The sequence below is a fragment of the Populus euphratica genome, unplaced genomic scaffold, assembly GCF_000495115.2.
Source record: "Populus euphratica unplaced genomic scaffold, PopEup_1.0 scaffold353.1, whole genome shotgun sequence".
Classification (NCBI taxonomy): domain Eukaryota; kingdom Viridiplantae; phylum Streptophyta; class Magnoliopsida; order Malpighiales; family Salicaceae; genus Populus; species Populus euphratica.
Window position 1 is genome coordinate 207,834 of NW_011500244.1, and position 16,796 is coordinate 224,629.

Consider the following 16,796-nt stretch of genomic DNA (forward strand, 5'->3'; position numbering starts at 1 on the left):
TAAAAATAAAATTAAAAAATATATATAAATCAAGATATTTAATCTCAAATGAAAAGATATTTACCTGGTTATATTTACTAAACTTATTTATTAAAATAACTTTTTTAAAATAAATTATATTAAAAATATAAATATAAATTAAATTTATTAATCAGCCCAAAAAGTAATTCATTGATATTAAGTTATTATTTTTCAGTTGAAAAGAACTTTTACAAAAAAAATTTCTTTAAATTATTTTTTTGATGTTTTAAAATTATTTTGATATATTAATATTAAAAATAAAATTTATTTTTTTAATATATTTTTAAATAAAAGTTTTTTAAAAATAATCACTACTATAATACTAATATATATTAAATTCATGAAACCAGGTGAGTAGAAAAATAATATTATTTTAATTTATTTAAAAAAAAACTTAAAAATTCACCTGGAAATATTATTTTAATTTATTTTTAAAAAAAACTTAAAAATTCACCTGCATAAACTCGCCCAAACCTTAAACCTGTTCGAAATAAATTATTTCTTATCAACAAATACAGCCATAGCAGCTGTAAGTGTTATTAGTCAAAAAGCCAGCCACTTGTTTAAGAGAATCAAATATCATTTTCAAGGAATATAAGAAGAAAACTTTACTTAAATTCTAAATTTATTTTTCTTTTAAATGATGGTTCTGTGATGGAGACCTGGTTTTCTCTCCTTCAAATTTTACAATTTTGGAATTTGATGAACCGCAGCACCAGTAGAAAATCCAAAATCTTTCCACTACATATTAAATAATGTTGTAACTTGCCTGCATTTATTATTATCTGTATTGCCCTCATAATTTTTTTAATTTTTTTAATTAAATATAACCCATTTCATCTATTTTAACACAATTTAGAATTTATTGGCTACTACTTGACAGGTGCTCCACCGCGGGTAAGAATTTTTCATAAAGAAAAAAATTATATGTATTGATATTTTTGACCTGTTTTTATTCAAAAAAAATTATGTAAATTGAAATGCTCATGTATATATATAATTAAATGAATTAATAATTATATACGATAATAAACAATGAAAAAATCATTAGTGATAACTAAAAACTATTAACAATAACTAAAAATATTTAAAAAAAATATATAAATTAAAATATATAATCTTGTCTTAAACTATTAACAATAACTAAAAATATTTAAAAATTAAAAAATATATATAAATTAAAATATATAATCTTGCAACACAGAATATTTATTTGGTTGTGCCTTCTTAATTTGTTTACTAAAATTAGTTTTTTATTTGTAAACACATGTTAAATTAATTGAATAAAATAAAAGATAAAACAAATATCATATAAGGCTATATGTTAGAAATATTATTATCTAAAAATAATTTTTTTCAAAAATAAAATTTATCTATATAAAATATTAAAAAGCATATAGATGAATCACAATAATCTTTCAAAAATAAAATTCATCTATATAAAATATCAAAAAACATATAGATGAATCACAATAATCTTTCAAAAAATAAATATAAAAAATTCTCTATCCAAAAAAGAACAAATAAGAAGGAAAAAAATCACAAATGAAGGATATTAATTGAAACATATATTAAAAAAATATATCAATTGAAAAAAAGGCAATATTAGAAAGAAAAAATAGCTTAGACATTATAGATTAACTCAATTGGGTTCAATAAACTATTTTTTAAAATATATTTAACATTTAAAAAAAACCTAAAAGAAAACCAAAAAACAATCTAATCTATTAGGTTTATAGCTTAATATATATGGGCCATTACAAGGGAAAACCCAAACATATGGCTGGGCTTGCAAGCTCAGGGTCATGCTTGGACCTTTTTTATATATATTTTAAAGGGGTAAACAAATCGTTTATCCTTTTTCTTTGAAAAATATACGCTAGCGATGCATCATCATTCAACACAAATGACGTGTCATTTGCAAATCTAAATTTTGACTGCCTAGTGGTAGTCGTAAAATTGAGGCAATATATCTTTTGTTCAAAAATCTAATTTTTATTTTATTTCAATCCAAAAACACCATATTTATATATTTGAAACACCTACAAATCAATACATCAACTCAAAATGTTTATAAAGAGCAAATAAATACGAAATCAAATCGAGTTAGTTTTATCTTTTTCAGCTTAAATTTATTTTTTTAGACAATATTAAAGCTTTAAACAATCATCATTATACCCCTCTCATCTCATAAAAAATCCTCTGGATGGTTGAAAATGGCTTGAACAATGACCTCTCTCATTTCTAAAATTTGGCAACCCTCTCTCCTCTCTCTAATTAGGAACTAAAAAATAATATAAATAAATATTTATATCAAATTGATTTTTTTGAAATCTAAAAGGACCTAAATTATCTAATTTGTGCTATTTTTAATTTTTAAAGATTAAAGTGTATTTTTCATAAAATTTATGGTAGGCCACTTATGATTGGTGCCATTTTCATTTTATTTTCAATTCCATTATCACCAAAAAAATCTAAAATAACTGGACTTCAATTAGAATTAAATTACCAAAAATAAAACTATGATGGCCAAAATGAATTATTAAAAATGCACAATATATCCATTGTGTTTTGTAAATGTGTAAACAATGTCAACTTAATAGTGTTTAGCCTAAGCGTTTTAGGTTTTTAGTTAATATAGCTCGGGAACTTATATATCTACTCCATTGCAATCTTTTACATTAGCTTATGACTAGATTGGTAATTCACGCAATGCCACAAGCTGGTAAAAAAACTTTTAACACACATGAAAGAACTTTTAACACACATGAAAGATGCTTAGATGATGATAATTTAAAAAAAAAAAAACAAGAAAAACCTAATAGTTGAGAGTCGTTAACTTAACTAGATCCAATATGATCAAGTAGTTTAATATTCCTATAAAACTATATGCAATGATAGCAAATAAATCATTAACAAAAAAACATTAGACAACAATTAAGTCAGACAAATAAGCCATCAATATTATACACCTAATGAAAAGAAAAGAAAAATTATTGAAAACTCATTGTCACTTTACTGTGAACATTGTCCATCATAAAAAAAAATTGCTAAAACATTTCAAACCTGACTGTAAAATTCTAGACGATGACATAAGAAAAGTCGCATGGGTTGCTAAACCAATGTCCTAAAAAAGCAAATCAAACAAAACAAAATAGAACGATCATCTACCTATATTCAATAAATCAATTTTATTTAATTTTTTTAAAAAATAAATTTAAGAAAAAGTAACAAATAAAAAAACATGAGGTAACTTAATTAAATAATAAAAGCAAGGTCATAGAAAGCTTGAAAAAAGAAAACATGATTCATTCTCTAATTAGATAAATATGAAAAGATGAAGTTGAAAAAATATAAACTTAAAAAAAAAAAATCAAAACAATCTTAGGCAAACCTCAAAAACCAAGGTTAATTTTCAAAGTTTACAACCCGTGAAATCTCAAATACAAGTTTAGTCAATAAGCTAAAACCCAAATTAATTAAATGTTGAAGAATTAAATCAGGTAAAAAAAATCAAATTTAAAAATATAGCAAAGCAAAAAAAAAACAATAAAAAAAATAAGGATGAAATCTATTAGGAAAAAAAAATTGAGGGTGGAATAAAAAAATCAACTTTAAAAATTGTCTTAGATAAAAAAAAATAGTAATGAAAAAAACAAGGACCAAATTTGATAGAATAAAAAATTAAATAAGGATGAAATAAAAAAAAATCAAATTCAATAAATTATTTCAAAAAATACAAGGACTAAATCAAAAGGAAAAAGAAAGTTCAAGAGCTAACTTGAAAAATCAAGTTGTAGGGCACAAATACCAAGAAAAAGAGAGAAAAGGGAAAAAAATTATTATTAAAAACAAATCAAAGTTCTTATTAGTGCATATTCCATATATCAATTGAAAAAACATTTAAACGAAACTGAAATCATTCTGAAATGACTTTTTGGTCATTAGAATCCACCGGATGACCTTTTAATCATTGAAATCCACCATACGTGTTATCAAAAAACAACAAAGCGGCTAATACATACTATCAATAATTTTTATTTTTTTATTTTTTAAAAGACCAAATTGTCCATTTCAAAAACAACAAAAAAATCAATTATGAGATAACTAAAATACCTTTTGACCCTATGCTTAAAAAAGTAATCTCAAATGGTAAGATGGTCTTTTAACTATACTTATAAAAATATAAAAATATAAAAAAATAAAAAACAAAATAAACCCCCTTTGTTAGATAATATTTTTCTTAATTTCAAGGATAAGATGATAATTTAATTGGGGACACTAAAAACAAAAATGACAAACAAACAAATTCTCCCTTCTAAAGGCATTAATGTGTAATTTAACTGTCCCCAAAAAAAATATTTAGGTCTTATCCTTTATCAATTTTAAAATACCAAAATATCCCATTACAGAGACGATCTTACCCCCAGCTATTGGCATACCCTTTTTTGTAGTGGTAAGATAATAAATTGATTGTTCCCGTCAACAAAGCAATTTGCCTAGGTGAAAAGTGAATTCACCATCCCTTCAGTTTTTCTTTTTTTAAATCAACTCTGGTTAGACCTCTGGTGATTACTGCTACCAATCCAATCCAACGCATAACAATCCTAGAATTAATGGCATTACTTCTACATTAGAAAAGATTGAGCCTCTGAAGCATGACTGACAATTTCTTCGAAATAAAAAAGAAGAAAGGAAAAAAATATGAAATCTACACGAGTAACCTAAGATTATTCTACTGTACAGGACCGAAGAATTAGTAGCACTTGTACAAGGCAGCTCCAACTAGCATTGCTAAACTGTTGAGAACAGAATACAGAATACAGAAGTTATAATTCATCGGAATTAGTGTGTTTCGTTTTGGTGGGATTTTTCCATCTTCACCATCAAACACAAAGACCAACAAGGTAAAACAATTACCTCATAGTCCACTTTCACCTCCATCATCATCACTGCCAACACCATCATCATCAAAATCAGAAGAGCTGCTGGCATTAGCTTGTAGATCATGGAGGTGATTAAGAGCATCTTGTACATTAGAAACCAGGGAATTTTTTGCAGCTCTAACCACATCTATTTTCTGAACATTGATCTCCCCCCTATTCTTTTTTCCAGCCAATTTTCCTGCCCGTGCATATGCTGCCTTTCTCTTAGCTTCCCTGCAGTGTAATTGGTCAATATATTTTTCATGTAAAGCCCTGTTTTTCACCTGCTTCAGCACTGGGGGGCTAACAATATTTATCCCACATGAACTCAATCTTGAAAGGGGCTTTTTATGGCCAGAAGAAGATCTCTCATGGAACTTGTGAAGAAAACCCTGTTTTACTTGTGAGTGATTGGGGGTGGAAATTTTAACAGCCAGCTGAGAATCTTGAGTGGATGGATCCATGTCAGGTTCAAAAATGGAGAAAAAGTCTGCTTCATAATCTTGGTCCATTCGATTCTGATTTTGCAATAACTCTCTAACATTTTTATGTGCAAGATGATCCTTCTGCTCACATTTCAATCGTTTACTCTTTGGGCCAGACGGATGAAGTATCTTGCTAGCAGATAGCGAAGAGCTTTCAAGAGGTGATGAGTTTATTCTCTTAGCCCTTGATCGCCGCAAAGCTTGAGGTGGAGTCATATGATCAGAGTTTACTTTCTCAAAACAATCCTGTGCAGACTTTCCAGGAACCTGCAGTTGATTATGAACGAGTTAGTATAAAGCTCACAATTGGTGCTCTTTCAAGCTAGAAAGAAACTGTCTGTAAATATAAAAGGACACTAATAAGCACTCCCAATCAATATAAGAGAAGACTATCCTTTGGCATTGGGAATAGAAGCCCACAATTAAGCTGTAGGTACAACTACCAAAAGTGTCCATGCATTGCTGCAGGGCATGTTTTGCCTGCTGATAAAATGCAAAACATAGTTGTTGCTGCTGGAGAGCTGAAAAATGCAAGTATAATGGTGTATACAATAGGATTTTACAGATCATCAACTATACAATATCTGAAAATTATAGTAAAAGAATGAAAGCAACAGATTGTTACTGTGCTTTATAGCATCTGAATACTCGGCATCATCCAAATACTGACTGATTCTTGCAATGGAAGAATGTTACAGTTTAGTTTTCATTTGGGCTATTATATGAATCGACATGGTGTGTAGAAAAGCAGCTCCAAAGTTTTGTAAGCAACTGTTCATGTTATGATTGGCTATGCAGCAAAACATGAGTTCAAGATTTTATTAATTGAAACAAATCTATGCATGAAAACAGCAACTTACTTTGATTAGTATAAAGCATATAGATGGCTCTGTTTCTGAGCAAAAAAAACCATAAAAAAGTAAGGCGAAGCAGCACGTTAAACACTGAATTGTGTGGTTGTGAAAATATACCAAGTTGCCACAGTTTATTCATTGAGCTAACAAAAACTCTAAAAATTATTCATGTGAATAATTTATTCATTGAGCTAACAGTTTATTGTTTTGTACAAAAGGGGGAAAAACAAAGGGAAAAAAAAAACGATCTTAATCTCTAACTTTCTCAAGTGAAGATCTTCAATGATTATCACGTGGAGAAGCTTTAGCTAGTCCAAGCTTATATGGGTAATGGTGGGTAATGGCGGTGGCTGCCCACTGCAATAGGTTCCATAGGGGTCCTGAATGTTGCCAAAAGGAAAGAGAAAAATACAAAAACTAGAGAGGAGTGCGTGCCTGCGCGGCGTTGTTTGTGGGAACTGAGTTCTGTATAGTTCTATTGGGATGCCATCATCATATCACCCAAAAGTTATTGTAATTGAAGCATGCAAACTACAGTCACTACCTAAATAACAGGAATTTGAACTGAAGATGCAAGAATCCTTCAAGAAATTTTTTTTGCAATTCTGTTTTTATCCTAAGTTACCAGTCTAGTGACAAAAAAAATAAAATGAACGGGCCGGGCACACATGACAATGAATAGAAGAAAAGGAGCGTTAGAAGGGACAAAGAGAACTCCCAGACCACATTATGCCAGCAAAAATCATAAGTCATTGAAGAATTGCCTTTTGATTAACAATAAGCATATAATTTATGTTGGTAACTTGAAATAGTTGACATTCTAGGTGAAGAAAGCGAACATCATTCATTGTTGGCTGTAAGAAACATAAATGAAAAGGAAATAAAAAAAAAAATAGGTAGAATTCCAGCTTAGATTTCAGATTAAGAAAATGAATGAATAAATAAATGACAGGCAATGCCTAAGACACATCCATCCCAAAATCAAAATTTTAACTTTTGTTGTACAAAATATTACTATCCAATCTGAAAGTTCCCATCTTGGAGTTGAACTTGTGTTTCTAAGGAAGCACAGCAAAGTAAAGGAACGGATACAAAAATATGAACAGAAGCAGAAAATAGAAAAAGATAAAATTTTATTACCAGCTTAGAAACCTTCTTCCAGAAATGAGGGGTAGGCTTGGTGGTAAAATAAGCTCTTTGCAAAAGCATTTCTTGCTCCTTTGTCCACTCGTGAACAGCCCTTTTATTAGCTTCATCTGTTCTCTTTCTCTTCCTGTTGTTATTACTAATTTCTTGTTCATTTGTTTCACAGACATCAATGGCACTCACTCTTGCTTTGACTGCTTTTAATCCAAAAGTAATAACACAACTCCTGTTACTGGTTTTCATTTCCACTTCACCTTTTACTTCATTCGAAGACAAAACCCTCGTATCATCAGACTTGCAATCAGTAGTCTTGTTGCTGACAAGTTGATTTGCATTTGTGCCCTGCAACAAAGAAAGCCTTAAAGATCTCCTACGAGTCGAAACCTTTTTCATTTCCACTTCACCTTTTACTTCATTCGAAGACAAAACCCTCCTATCATCGGGCTTGCAATCGCTAATCTTGTTGCTGACAAGTTGATTTGTATTTGGGCTCTGCAACAAAGAAAGCCTTAAGGATCTCCTAGGAGTCGAAACCTCACGCAAACTACTGTAACGAGAGATTGGAAATTTAGTGGACCCGGAACGGGGAATGCCGCAAACTAGGGATCTTTTTTCAGTGGGATTGTGTGTTTGCGGGGAAAGGCCATTATTGTGAAAGTCTGGCTTGCGGGCACTGGAATCTTGGGGTGGTTTCAGGGTGGTGGCTGAGGAAGAAGAGGAGAGTTTATTTGAGTTTGTTGTCCTTCTGGCTCTGGGCATTATGACAAGCAGACGATGAGTGAGCGTTTGGGCTGTATTTGTTGATTTGAGGGGGTGGAATTTGGAAGCAACAAAGGAAGATCAATCACAAGGAACATGTTGAAGAAAGATAATAAGGATGGACCCAACTGTTGTTATTTTGGTCCATTTACTCATGGGCTTTGTTTGAAAGTTCTTTGTTAGCTGTAAGCTCCTCAAGTTCTTAGCTCGGGCCCAAATCTATTATTAATGCAATTTATATATTACTAAATTGGCCTGCACTCGGATAAAAAAAACAAATTAACGTAAAAACAATTCATACATTTTAAAAATATTTTTAAACAGTAATAAAAATTTTATTCAAAACTTATGTCAATTAATTAACTTGAAACCTTATAAACTAAATCATTTTCTAATAAGATTTCAAATTAAATCCTACAAATTATTTTAATATGACTTGACTCAATTAATATTTTAATATGAATTAATTAAATCGTGAAAAATTTTATTCAAAACTTGTGTCAATTAATTAATCTTGAAATCTTATAAACTAAATTATTTTTTAATACAATTTCAAATTAAATTGTGAAAATTATTTTAATATGATTTAATTAATTTAATAAGTCAAATATAGTCTAGATAACCAGTACAAATATTATATAAATTTAAAAAAATTAAGAAATATTTTTTTATATTTAAACAATAACATATTAAGTTGATCTAGAATAACTTGCCAACTTGTAACTTAGTAAATGAACTTAGTTGTTTTTAAATGAACTCAGTAACATAGTTGTTTTTAAAACATATGTTTTATCTAAATACATAATAACAAAAATATACAAACAACTAAATTAAAATTTAAAAAATGATTAGAATGGATAAAAACAAAAAAAAAGTTTTTAATATTACAAAAAATATTTTTATTATCTTGTTCAAGAATAAAGTAAATAATAAACAGAGTTTAATAAATATTAAATATTTTTTAAAATACTGTGCTTAATATGATCAAAGTTTAGTGGTGGGTCAACTTTTAGGTACAAATAGTGCACCAACAGGATTGTATCCATACTCTAAGATCCTATTGAACATATAAAAAAACAAATTAAATATTGTAAACATTTAAATTCATAACTGTAAAGCTATTATATCTAGTTTTTAATTATATATACCTAAAAAGGAATCGTTCTAAGAGTGTCACTTTCTATGATAAAAAAAAATCTTCTCAGCAACAATAAATATACATTTATCATGGTCTAAGGGGTTGTTCTTTTTGTTATCTTTTTTTCTAGTTCTAAGAGGGATATGAGGTTCACCTAGCCAAAATCAAGAAAATTTTAAGCCATATTAAACCTTCATTTACTATAAATTTATTTATATGATAAATTTCAGCAATCATCATACATCTCTTCTAAACCTTTCATATACCATTTAAGGTTAAAATCTTTAAAAATAATAGGATATTAAAAGTAGACTCACTCATATAAAAAATAATATTGAATATGTTCGAGCAATACAATGTTCAACACAAATATTAATTTATTATTTGATTTTAACCGATATTGGTTGAAGCATCTTAATCATACATGCAACTCTTCTGTCAAGATAAGAAATACAGATCAATGTACAATGAAATGCTCTTATCATTTTGATCATATTTCCTTCATCATTTTTAATAAAGTGTTGTTCAGTTTACTCTAAATTTATTAAAGTTCAACGAAGAAAATCTTTTTTCTCTTTAACCAAATGCAGAGAGTTAGAATGGTGGTTTACCAAAATATGCGTTGTTGATGAATCTTGTGTTGAGAAGACACATAAATATTAACTGGGAATTACTACTTCCATGTTAAGTTGGATGATTCAGAGAGAGATTAATTAACCTAATAGTTTTTTATGAATATAACTTATTTTCAAAGATATCAAGAACAACAAAGGGAAGTGTGTTTTCTTCGATCCAATTTCATATAATCTAATTACTTGTAAATTAAAATGTTCTTAGTCAAATCAGCATCATACATTTATTTTCATGCATATCAAGTGCAGTACATTATTTTGTTTTTTATATCTGGTTAAGTGTGCATTTTATAGCACATCGATCATGTTTGATATTATTTGATTTTAACCGATATTGGTTGAAGAACCTATAACTTTTTTGTAATCAAAGAACAATAACTAACCGAGTATGCATACCTACATGTTATGAATTCTATGGAAATTAATTACAAAAACTGGAGGCATTTCTATTCTATAACAATTTGCTTGAAATCTTACTGAAGCATCTTAATTATACATGCAACTCTCCTGTCAAGATAAGAAATACAGATTAATGAACAATGAAATGCTCTCATCATTTTGATCATATTTCCTTCATCATTTTTAATAAAGTGTTGTTTATTTTACTCTAAATTTATTAAAATTCAACAAAGAAAATCTTTTTTCTCTTTAACCAAATGCAGAGAGTTAGAATGGTGGTTCACCAAAACATGCGTCGTTGATGAATCTTGTGTTGAGAAGACACATAAATATTAATTGGGAATTACTATTTCCATGTTAAGTTGGATGATTCAGAGAGAGATTAATTAACCTAATAGTTTTTTATGAATATAACTTATTTTCAAAGATATCAAGAACACCAAAGGGAAGTGTGTTTTCTTCGATCCAATTTCATATAATTTAATTATTTGTAAATTAAAATGTTTTTAGTCAAATCAGCATCATACGTTTATTTTCATGCATATCAAGTACATTATTTTGTTTTTTATATCTGTTTAAGTGTGCATTTTATAGCATATCGATCATGTTTGATATTTTTTTTATTTAGATTTCTTTTCTTTTAATACTGAATTTTCATAAAAAAAATAAAATTAATTAGTTTAAATTAAAAATAAATAGCTGGAAAAAAAATTTAAACATAAAAATAAAAAATTTAAAAAATTAACACCGTCTGAATAGTGATATCATGCACACCGAAAAACCCACTCCTTTTGATTTTGTACTTAATTGACAAATCAATATTTTTCTTAATGTTTTTTTTTAATATAATTTTACCCTTTATCAACCGTTCAACTCAAATAGCCATGCTAGCACGTGATTCAGGTTTTCTGGAGAACAATAGGAGTCTCTCACGGGAGCGATAAAAGGAGTATTTTATTTTAACGATCGAGATATGTTGGTTGGAGTTATCTAAAACGCAATGCGTTTATAAAATTATTTGTACAATATTCAATTTGTCAAATCCAATATAAAATATAGGTTCATTTTTTTTAAACAAATCAATATTTTTCTTAATGTTTTTTTTTTATATAATTTTACCCTTTATCAACCGTTCAACTCAAATAGCCATGCTAGCACGTGATTCAGGTCTTCTGGAGAACAATAGGAGTCTCTCACGGGAGCGATAAAAGGAGTATTTTATTTTAACGATCGAGATATGTTGGTTGGAGTTATCTAAAACGCAATGCGTTTATAAAATTATTTGTACAATATTCAATTTGTCAAATCCAATATAAAATATAGGTTCATTTTAAAAAAAAAAAAACGTAAAAAAGAAAGTATCGGGTTTTAAAAAAAAACGTAAAAAAGAAAGTATCGGGTACGGATAAATAACAACATAATAAATACAATTCAACCCCTATGAGTTAATATCATCCTTATGACTGGTTAGTGAAGATATTATTTAATTGATAAATTAATAAAAAAATAATTTACCAGGATATTCTTTATTTTTTTTAAACATCATTATTTTGATTTTTTCTTAAAACTAAAACGTGTTTCTTATTAATCATTTGAATTGACTTTTGACTTTCTGCTAGATAAGGTTGGGTCAGGTAACTTCTATAAAAAATCAATTTTAAATTCGAGTTCGTGTAAGAAGGAAGATGGAAAGATATATATTTATATTTTTAAATTATTTAGATATATTGGTTTTAAAAATAAATTTTTAAAAAATAAAAATATATTATTTTAATATATCTCAAAATATATATTTTTTTAAATAACTATACAAATGAGATCTAAAGTTGTCCTAGGGTCGAAATCAAATTGTAAAATAATGTTACTTGATTTTAATATTTTTTTTTAATCCGAGTAAATAATAACAAATGAGGGGGGAGAGAGAGAGAGAGAGAATCCGAGACAACAACAAAGAGGACTTGACTTCTTTGAAAACAACCGTTCTACAGTTATTTCTTAACTCATCAAAGAGAAAATTCGTTCACTCGGGAGGAGAGTAGAGGCGAGGATAGACCAGGAGCGAGGCAGCTAAAGATCTCCTATTATAAATTTACATCTCTACCGTCTGAACAAGCATCCTCATCCTCATCCCCATCCTCATCGCTATCTGGTTTCTGTAATTTCTTAAGAGATCCTCCCCTCCTCTCACTCTCATCAATCCTTCTCTGACAATTCAGGTAAATCTGCTTCTTTCCTTTCCCTTGATGATTGTACGATTGCTACTTCTGATCTTTCTCTTTGTTTCTGTTGGTTTATTTAGCAGTATTGATAATAGTTCTCATTCGCGTTTTCTTTTCATAAATAAAATAAAATAAATCCAGGCACCCACACGAAACAATGGCTGTTACAATGAAGCAGATGGCTCTCGCAGTCACGGTCCTTGGCCTCATCTCTTTTGTTTTTGGCATTGTCGCTGAAAATAAGAAGGTACTATACTTTTTATTTTTATTTTTATTTTTATTTTTATTTTTTTACAGACAAATCCTGTCTTCATATTAAACAAACATATTTCTTATTTACTATTTTTTTAAATAAATAAAATAATAATAATAATAATAATATAGCCTGCTGCTGGAACTCCAATACCTGGAAAAGGTGTTGTAATTTGCAAGTATTCATCCGATCCCACAGTACCTTTGGGGTTCCTCTCAGTTGGATTTCTGGTAGCAACTACAGTCGTTGGTTATCTATCTCTCTTCTATCCTTATAAAGGAAAATCAGTCCCCAACTCTGCTTTGTTTCAGAGCACCAGTTTCTCCATCTTCTTCAACATTGCTGTGTAAGTCTTATCCTTTTTAACTGTTTTTTGGATTTTTGCCCCTCGGTTGCTATCTCGTTATGCATGTAATATGAAACTCATGCTATACTCATTTATTTGGAGGACTGCACAATGGAACTTCACTGAAACTAACCCATTTTTTTTATAAGCTAAGAATGCTCAATTACATGTATTTTGCTTGCTTGGGCTGCCTGCTCGCGTGTAAAATACCTATTTATTGCTTTGTATCTCTCGACTTTTTTAGATTTTAAAGGCTTAGACTCGTAGCTCTAGATCGTTGTTTTTTACCTTTTTTTTAAATTTTTTTTATCTAGTTGCTTTCTATTCCTATAGCAAATGTTTTTCCTTTGTTCTATGAACTTGATTTACCAAATTTAATATTGAGTTTTTGTTGGTCCTCTAGACAATTCTCTCTAAAATGGCGTGTCCTGTGAATCTCAAACCAGGTTTACGGCAGGATTGGCAGCAGCATTGATGTTGTGGCCAACAATTCAAGAGCACTCTCACTTGAGTCACACCGTTCATCACGATCCTGACTATCAATGCCCCACTGCCAAGACCGGTCTCCTTGGTGGCGGTGCTTTAGTTTCTCTCGATTCAGCCCTTTTCTGGTTAGTCGCACTCATGTTAGCAGACAATGCTCGGGAGGACTACTTTGATGAAACGGAGAAGGATGTCAAGGGGGGACATCATGATGAGGTGCTTGAGGGTGATTTTGATGCACCTGCACATCTTAAGGGCACTGCATAAAGCCTGTTGTGTCGTTAAGAATGACTTGGAACTCTCTCTCTGGGTTTTACACATTTCCATGTCACACATGTAATTCCCAGTTAGCACCTTGAAGAAGCCACACTGCAACACTGCAACATGGAATTCATGATTGTAAATATTGAATATTGTTTGGATTTCAATTCTATAGGAATCGTTTGGTGTACCCGGGGTTATGCTCACTGGAGACGTGTGTCGTATGTTTATGTGAGTGAAGAAGAGCATAATTCTGTGGTATGCTGAATAATTTCTCTGAATCGAATGCTTTTTCAAATGGGAAGTTGCAGTTTAGACCGAGTATCAGAATTTTTAATTTTTAATTCTGTGTTAATTAGTAGCTTATCTATTATTTATCGAGGTTACAAGGTTCTGTATCTATTTCCTACTTGAAATAAGCAGTTGGTTATTTAATTGTTCACCTTTATTCAATATATATTCTGATATCTGGTGAAAATCATGCGTGGAGATGAAAGAGGAAGGGGTCGCGTACAATTGTCGATGACAATGTATTTCGTTTGCCATATGATTTGAGGCAACCGATAGAAATTACTTGGAGAATTCATTTATATACATGATGTGTTGAATCATGAAATTTAAAGGCACCCACAGTGTTTTGGAGGGCTCTGCTGGTGGTGAAAGAATAACATTCTGCAGCAGCGGCTTATGCTTTATTTTTTTTTATTAACGATGATGTTCGAATCATTGTTACTCAAACCACTCTTTCACTGTGTTATTTTTTTTTTTATTAACGATGATGTTCGAATCAATTTATATATATTTTAATTAATCTTATGATTTTTCAAATTAATAATCATATAGAATTTTACTAGTCCGGGCAAATCTGAACCTGAACAGCTGAGATTGTGTTTCAACGAGTTATTTGTTGAAGTGGGAAGAGGAGAGAATGGATACGTTTGCGCGAAGGTGGGATGAAAGATGCATTCGCCTTGCCCCTTAAATAATTTTTCTAATTTGACCTGATTTGATTTCTGGTGGCTAGTTAGCCTTTCACATGTTATTTGTGTCAATGGTAGTAGGCTCACCTACATTGATCTTTTGGTAGCCTTCCCTTCCACACTTGCAGGCAGCATTCTTCTTATTGCCGCTTCTACTTCTAGGCTAGGCTGCCGACACAACATCTTCTGCCCTTTTATTTTATTTTTATATAGTGAATTTACCATTCTAACTCCAAATTCTTCAATTTGATCTATCTATGTTTTCTAAAGTATTGCATGTTAATAATAATTGTGACTGCGATCATATCTATGCAACCCGGTATCTGGCACAGATGAATCCCTCATATCGGCCCAGCTTGTTGGAAAAAGACGGGGTTCTTCCATTTGCTGCATCAGACGTAGTTTTGAGTTCCTCTCCGTGGAGCAGTCATGTTGTTGGTACAAACTCTTCTGCCCCACATTTTTACATGCTTCCCTTCTAACTCTCTCTCGTGCTCCATTCTTGATTTTTCTCAGGAAAAATTAGTTCTTGGATTGACTTGGATTCGGAGGATGAAACTCTTCGGATGGATTCCGAAACCACATTGAAGCAAGTAATAGCTTGGGCTAATCATCTCTCTTTACAGGTGATTTTCAATCCTGAAATTTAAACTGCTTCTTTACTTCATTCTTTCAAAGTTGCAATGTATTTCAATTTCCATGAACTCTATATAGCCTGACAAGTGGTCGAGAAACCAAAAACTTTTACTATAAGCCAACCCTTTCCTGTTACTTGTCAGTAAGATGGCAGTCATTGGAGGTGCATCAGCATACAGAAATTAGTTTGTACAAGACAAATTCTGTATGCTGTTAACTTTTTTTGTTCCACACCTTCAATGGCTGTCTTCTTTCCACTTTTGTCTGTCCTAAAGTAAACAAAAGGCACAAGCTGTAGCACTCTTCTGATTTACCCCCTTTTGCAATATCTATCCCTATTCCCGATGTTCATTCATCTTTACTGTTTGTGTTGTGGTGATTTCTCGTGTTCAAGATATAGTTATTTCAGAAAAGCCATTTTTAAGAGCCTATGGTGTTAAAGCTGTCATTGTCTGCTGCAGGCATGCATTCTTCCTTCTCCCACGGGTGCATCCTGTGCTAATTATGCTAGGTGTGTAAATCAGATTTTGCTGGGCCTCAACAATATGCAGGTACCTTTCGTAATCCAAATCTATTTCTCAATAACTTTTTTTTTTTCCCTTTCTGTTCTCTTTCATTGTTGCTGTCTTAATTCTTATTACTTCTTTATTAAAGTTGTGGCTTAGGATTCCGCTGGTGAAGACTGATGACGACGACGACGTTATGGATGCTAACTCTACTAGCTTTGTAAGCGACGTCCCCTTTTATTTTGCTTTTCTTTCATTTTGTTAGATCTGTAATATTCGTTACAAGTCTAAATGCATATAGTATCATGCATGTAATGTACCCAGCAGGCAATATTAGGCAGGTAAGGTTGTGCATTTTCAAGTAAAGAACGGTATATATATTTATGTACCTTGAGAAACATAATCGCAAAGAAACCAAGACGTATGTGATTGCTTGAACCAGTGAAGTTCTTGGAGCACAGCTCCCTCATTGTCATTACTAAGGAGATAGTTTGTCGCGTTCCCTGAAAGAAGATTGATAAGTGCTTATGTAGTGGTACTATAACTAGCATATGATGAACACACACACACACACACCCGATTTTGGATGTTGAGGCAATAACAAGCATCCATTAATTCCAGCAGCAGCATCTGATGTAAATTTGTAATAAATATAATTAAAGAAAAACCCATTGAAATCAATTCAGCTCACTGTGATATTATTAAACAAAAAATGAAATTAACATGAGAAGAAATCAATGCATTCAATTACTT

At 30.5% G+C, this 16,796-nt stretch overlaps 3 protein-coding genes across 7 annotated transcripts; 2 read left to right on the forward strand and 1 right to left on the reverse strand.

The window, feature by feature from the left end:
* Positions 1-4,609: 4,609 nt before the first annotated feature.
* LOC105112625 (uncharacterized) lies at positions 4,610-8,286 on the reverse strand. 2 transcript variants are annotated; one of them, XM_011008382.1, is made up of 3 exons: positions 7,917-8,286; positions 7,426-7,766; positions 4,610-5,698 (listed from the first exon to the last, which is right to left on the reverse strand). In XM_011008382.1, the coding sequence occupies exons 1-3, from the start codon at positions 8,188-8,190 to the stop codon at positions 4,943-4,945; spliced, it is 1,371 nt and encodes a 456-aa protein (XP_011006684.1). In that variant the 5' UTR covers positions 8,191-8,286; the 3' UTR covers positions 4,610-4,942. The 2 variants fall into 2 exon arrangements, with proteins under 2 accessions (XP_011006684.1, XP_011006683.1); XM_011008381.1 differs by having other exon boundaries at positions 7,426-8,286.
* Positions 8,287-12,294: 4,008 nt separating this feature from the next.
* LOC105112624 (uncharacterized) lies at positions 12,295-14,307 on the forward strand. The gene is made up of 4 exons (XM_011008379.1): positions 12,295-12,575; positions 12,720-12,825; positions 12,963-13,177; positions 13,624-14,307. Exons 2-4 carry the CDS (start codon positions 12,736-12,738, stop codon positions 13,925-13,927), a joined length of 609 nt encoding a protein of 202 aa, XP_011006681.1. The 5' UTR covers positions 12,295-12,575; positions 12,720-12,735; the 3' UTR covers positions 13,928-14,307.
* A 558-nt stretch (positions 14,308-14,865) lies between these two features.
* On the forward strand, positions 14,866-16,370 carry LOC105112623 (protein arginine N-methyltransferase 1.5-like). Of its 4 annotated transcripts, none has more exons than XM_011008375.1 (4): positions 14,866-15,339; positions 15,418-15,527; positions 15,999-16,097; positions 16,192-16,370. In XM_011008375.1, exons 1-4 carry the CDS (start codon positions 15,159-15,161, stop codon positions 16,306-16,308), a joined length of 507 nt encoding a protein of 168 aa, XP_011006677.1. In that variant the 5' UTR covers positions 14,866-15,158; the 3' UTR covers positions 16,309-16,370. The 4 variants fall into 4 exon arrangements, with proteins under 4 accessions (XP_011006677.1, XP_011006678.1, XP_011006679.1 ...); XM_011008376.1 differs by having other exon boundaries at positions 14,871-15,339; positions 15,999-16,088; XM_011008377.1 differs by having other exon boundaries at positions 14,875-15,339; positions 15,999-16,088; positions 16,203-16,315.
* Positions 16,371-16,796: the final 426 nt, after the last annotated feature.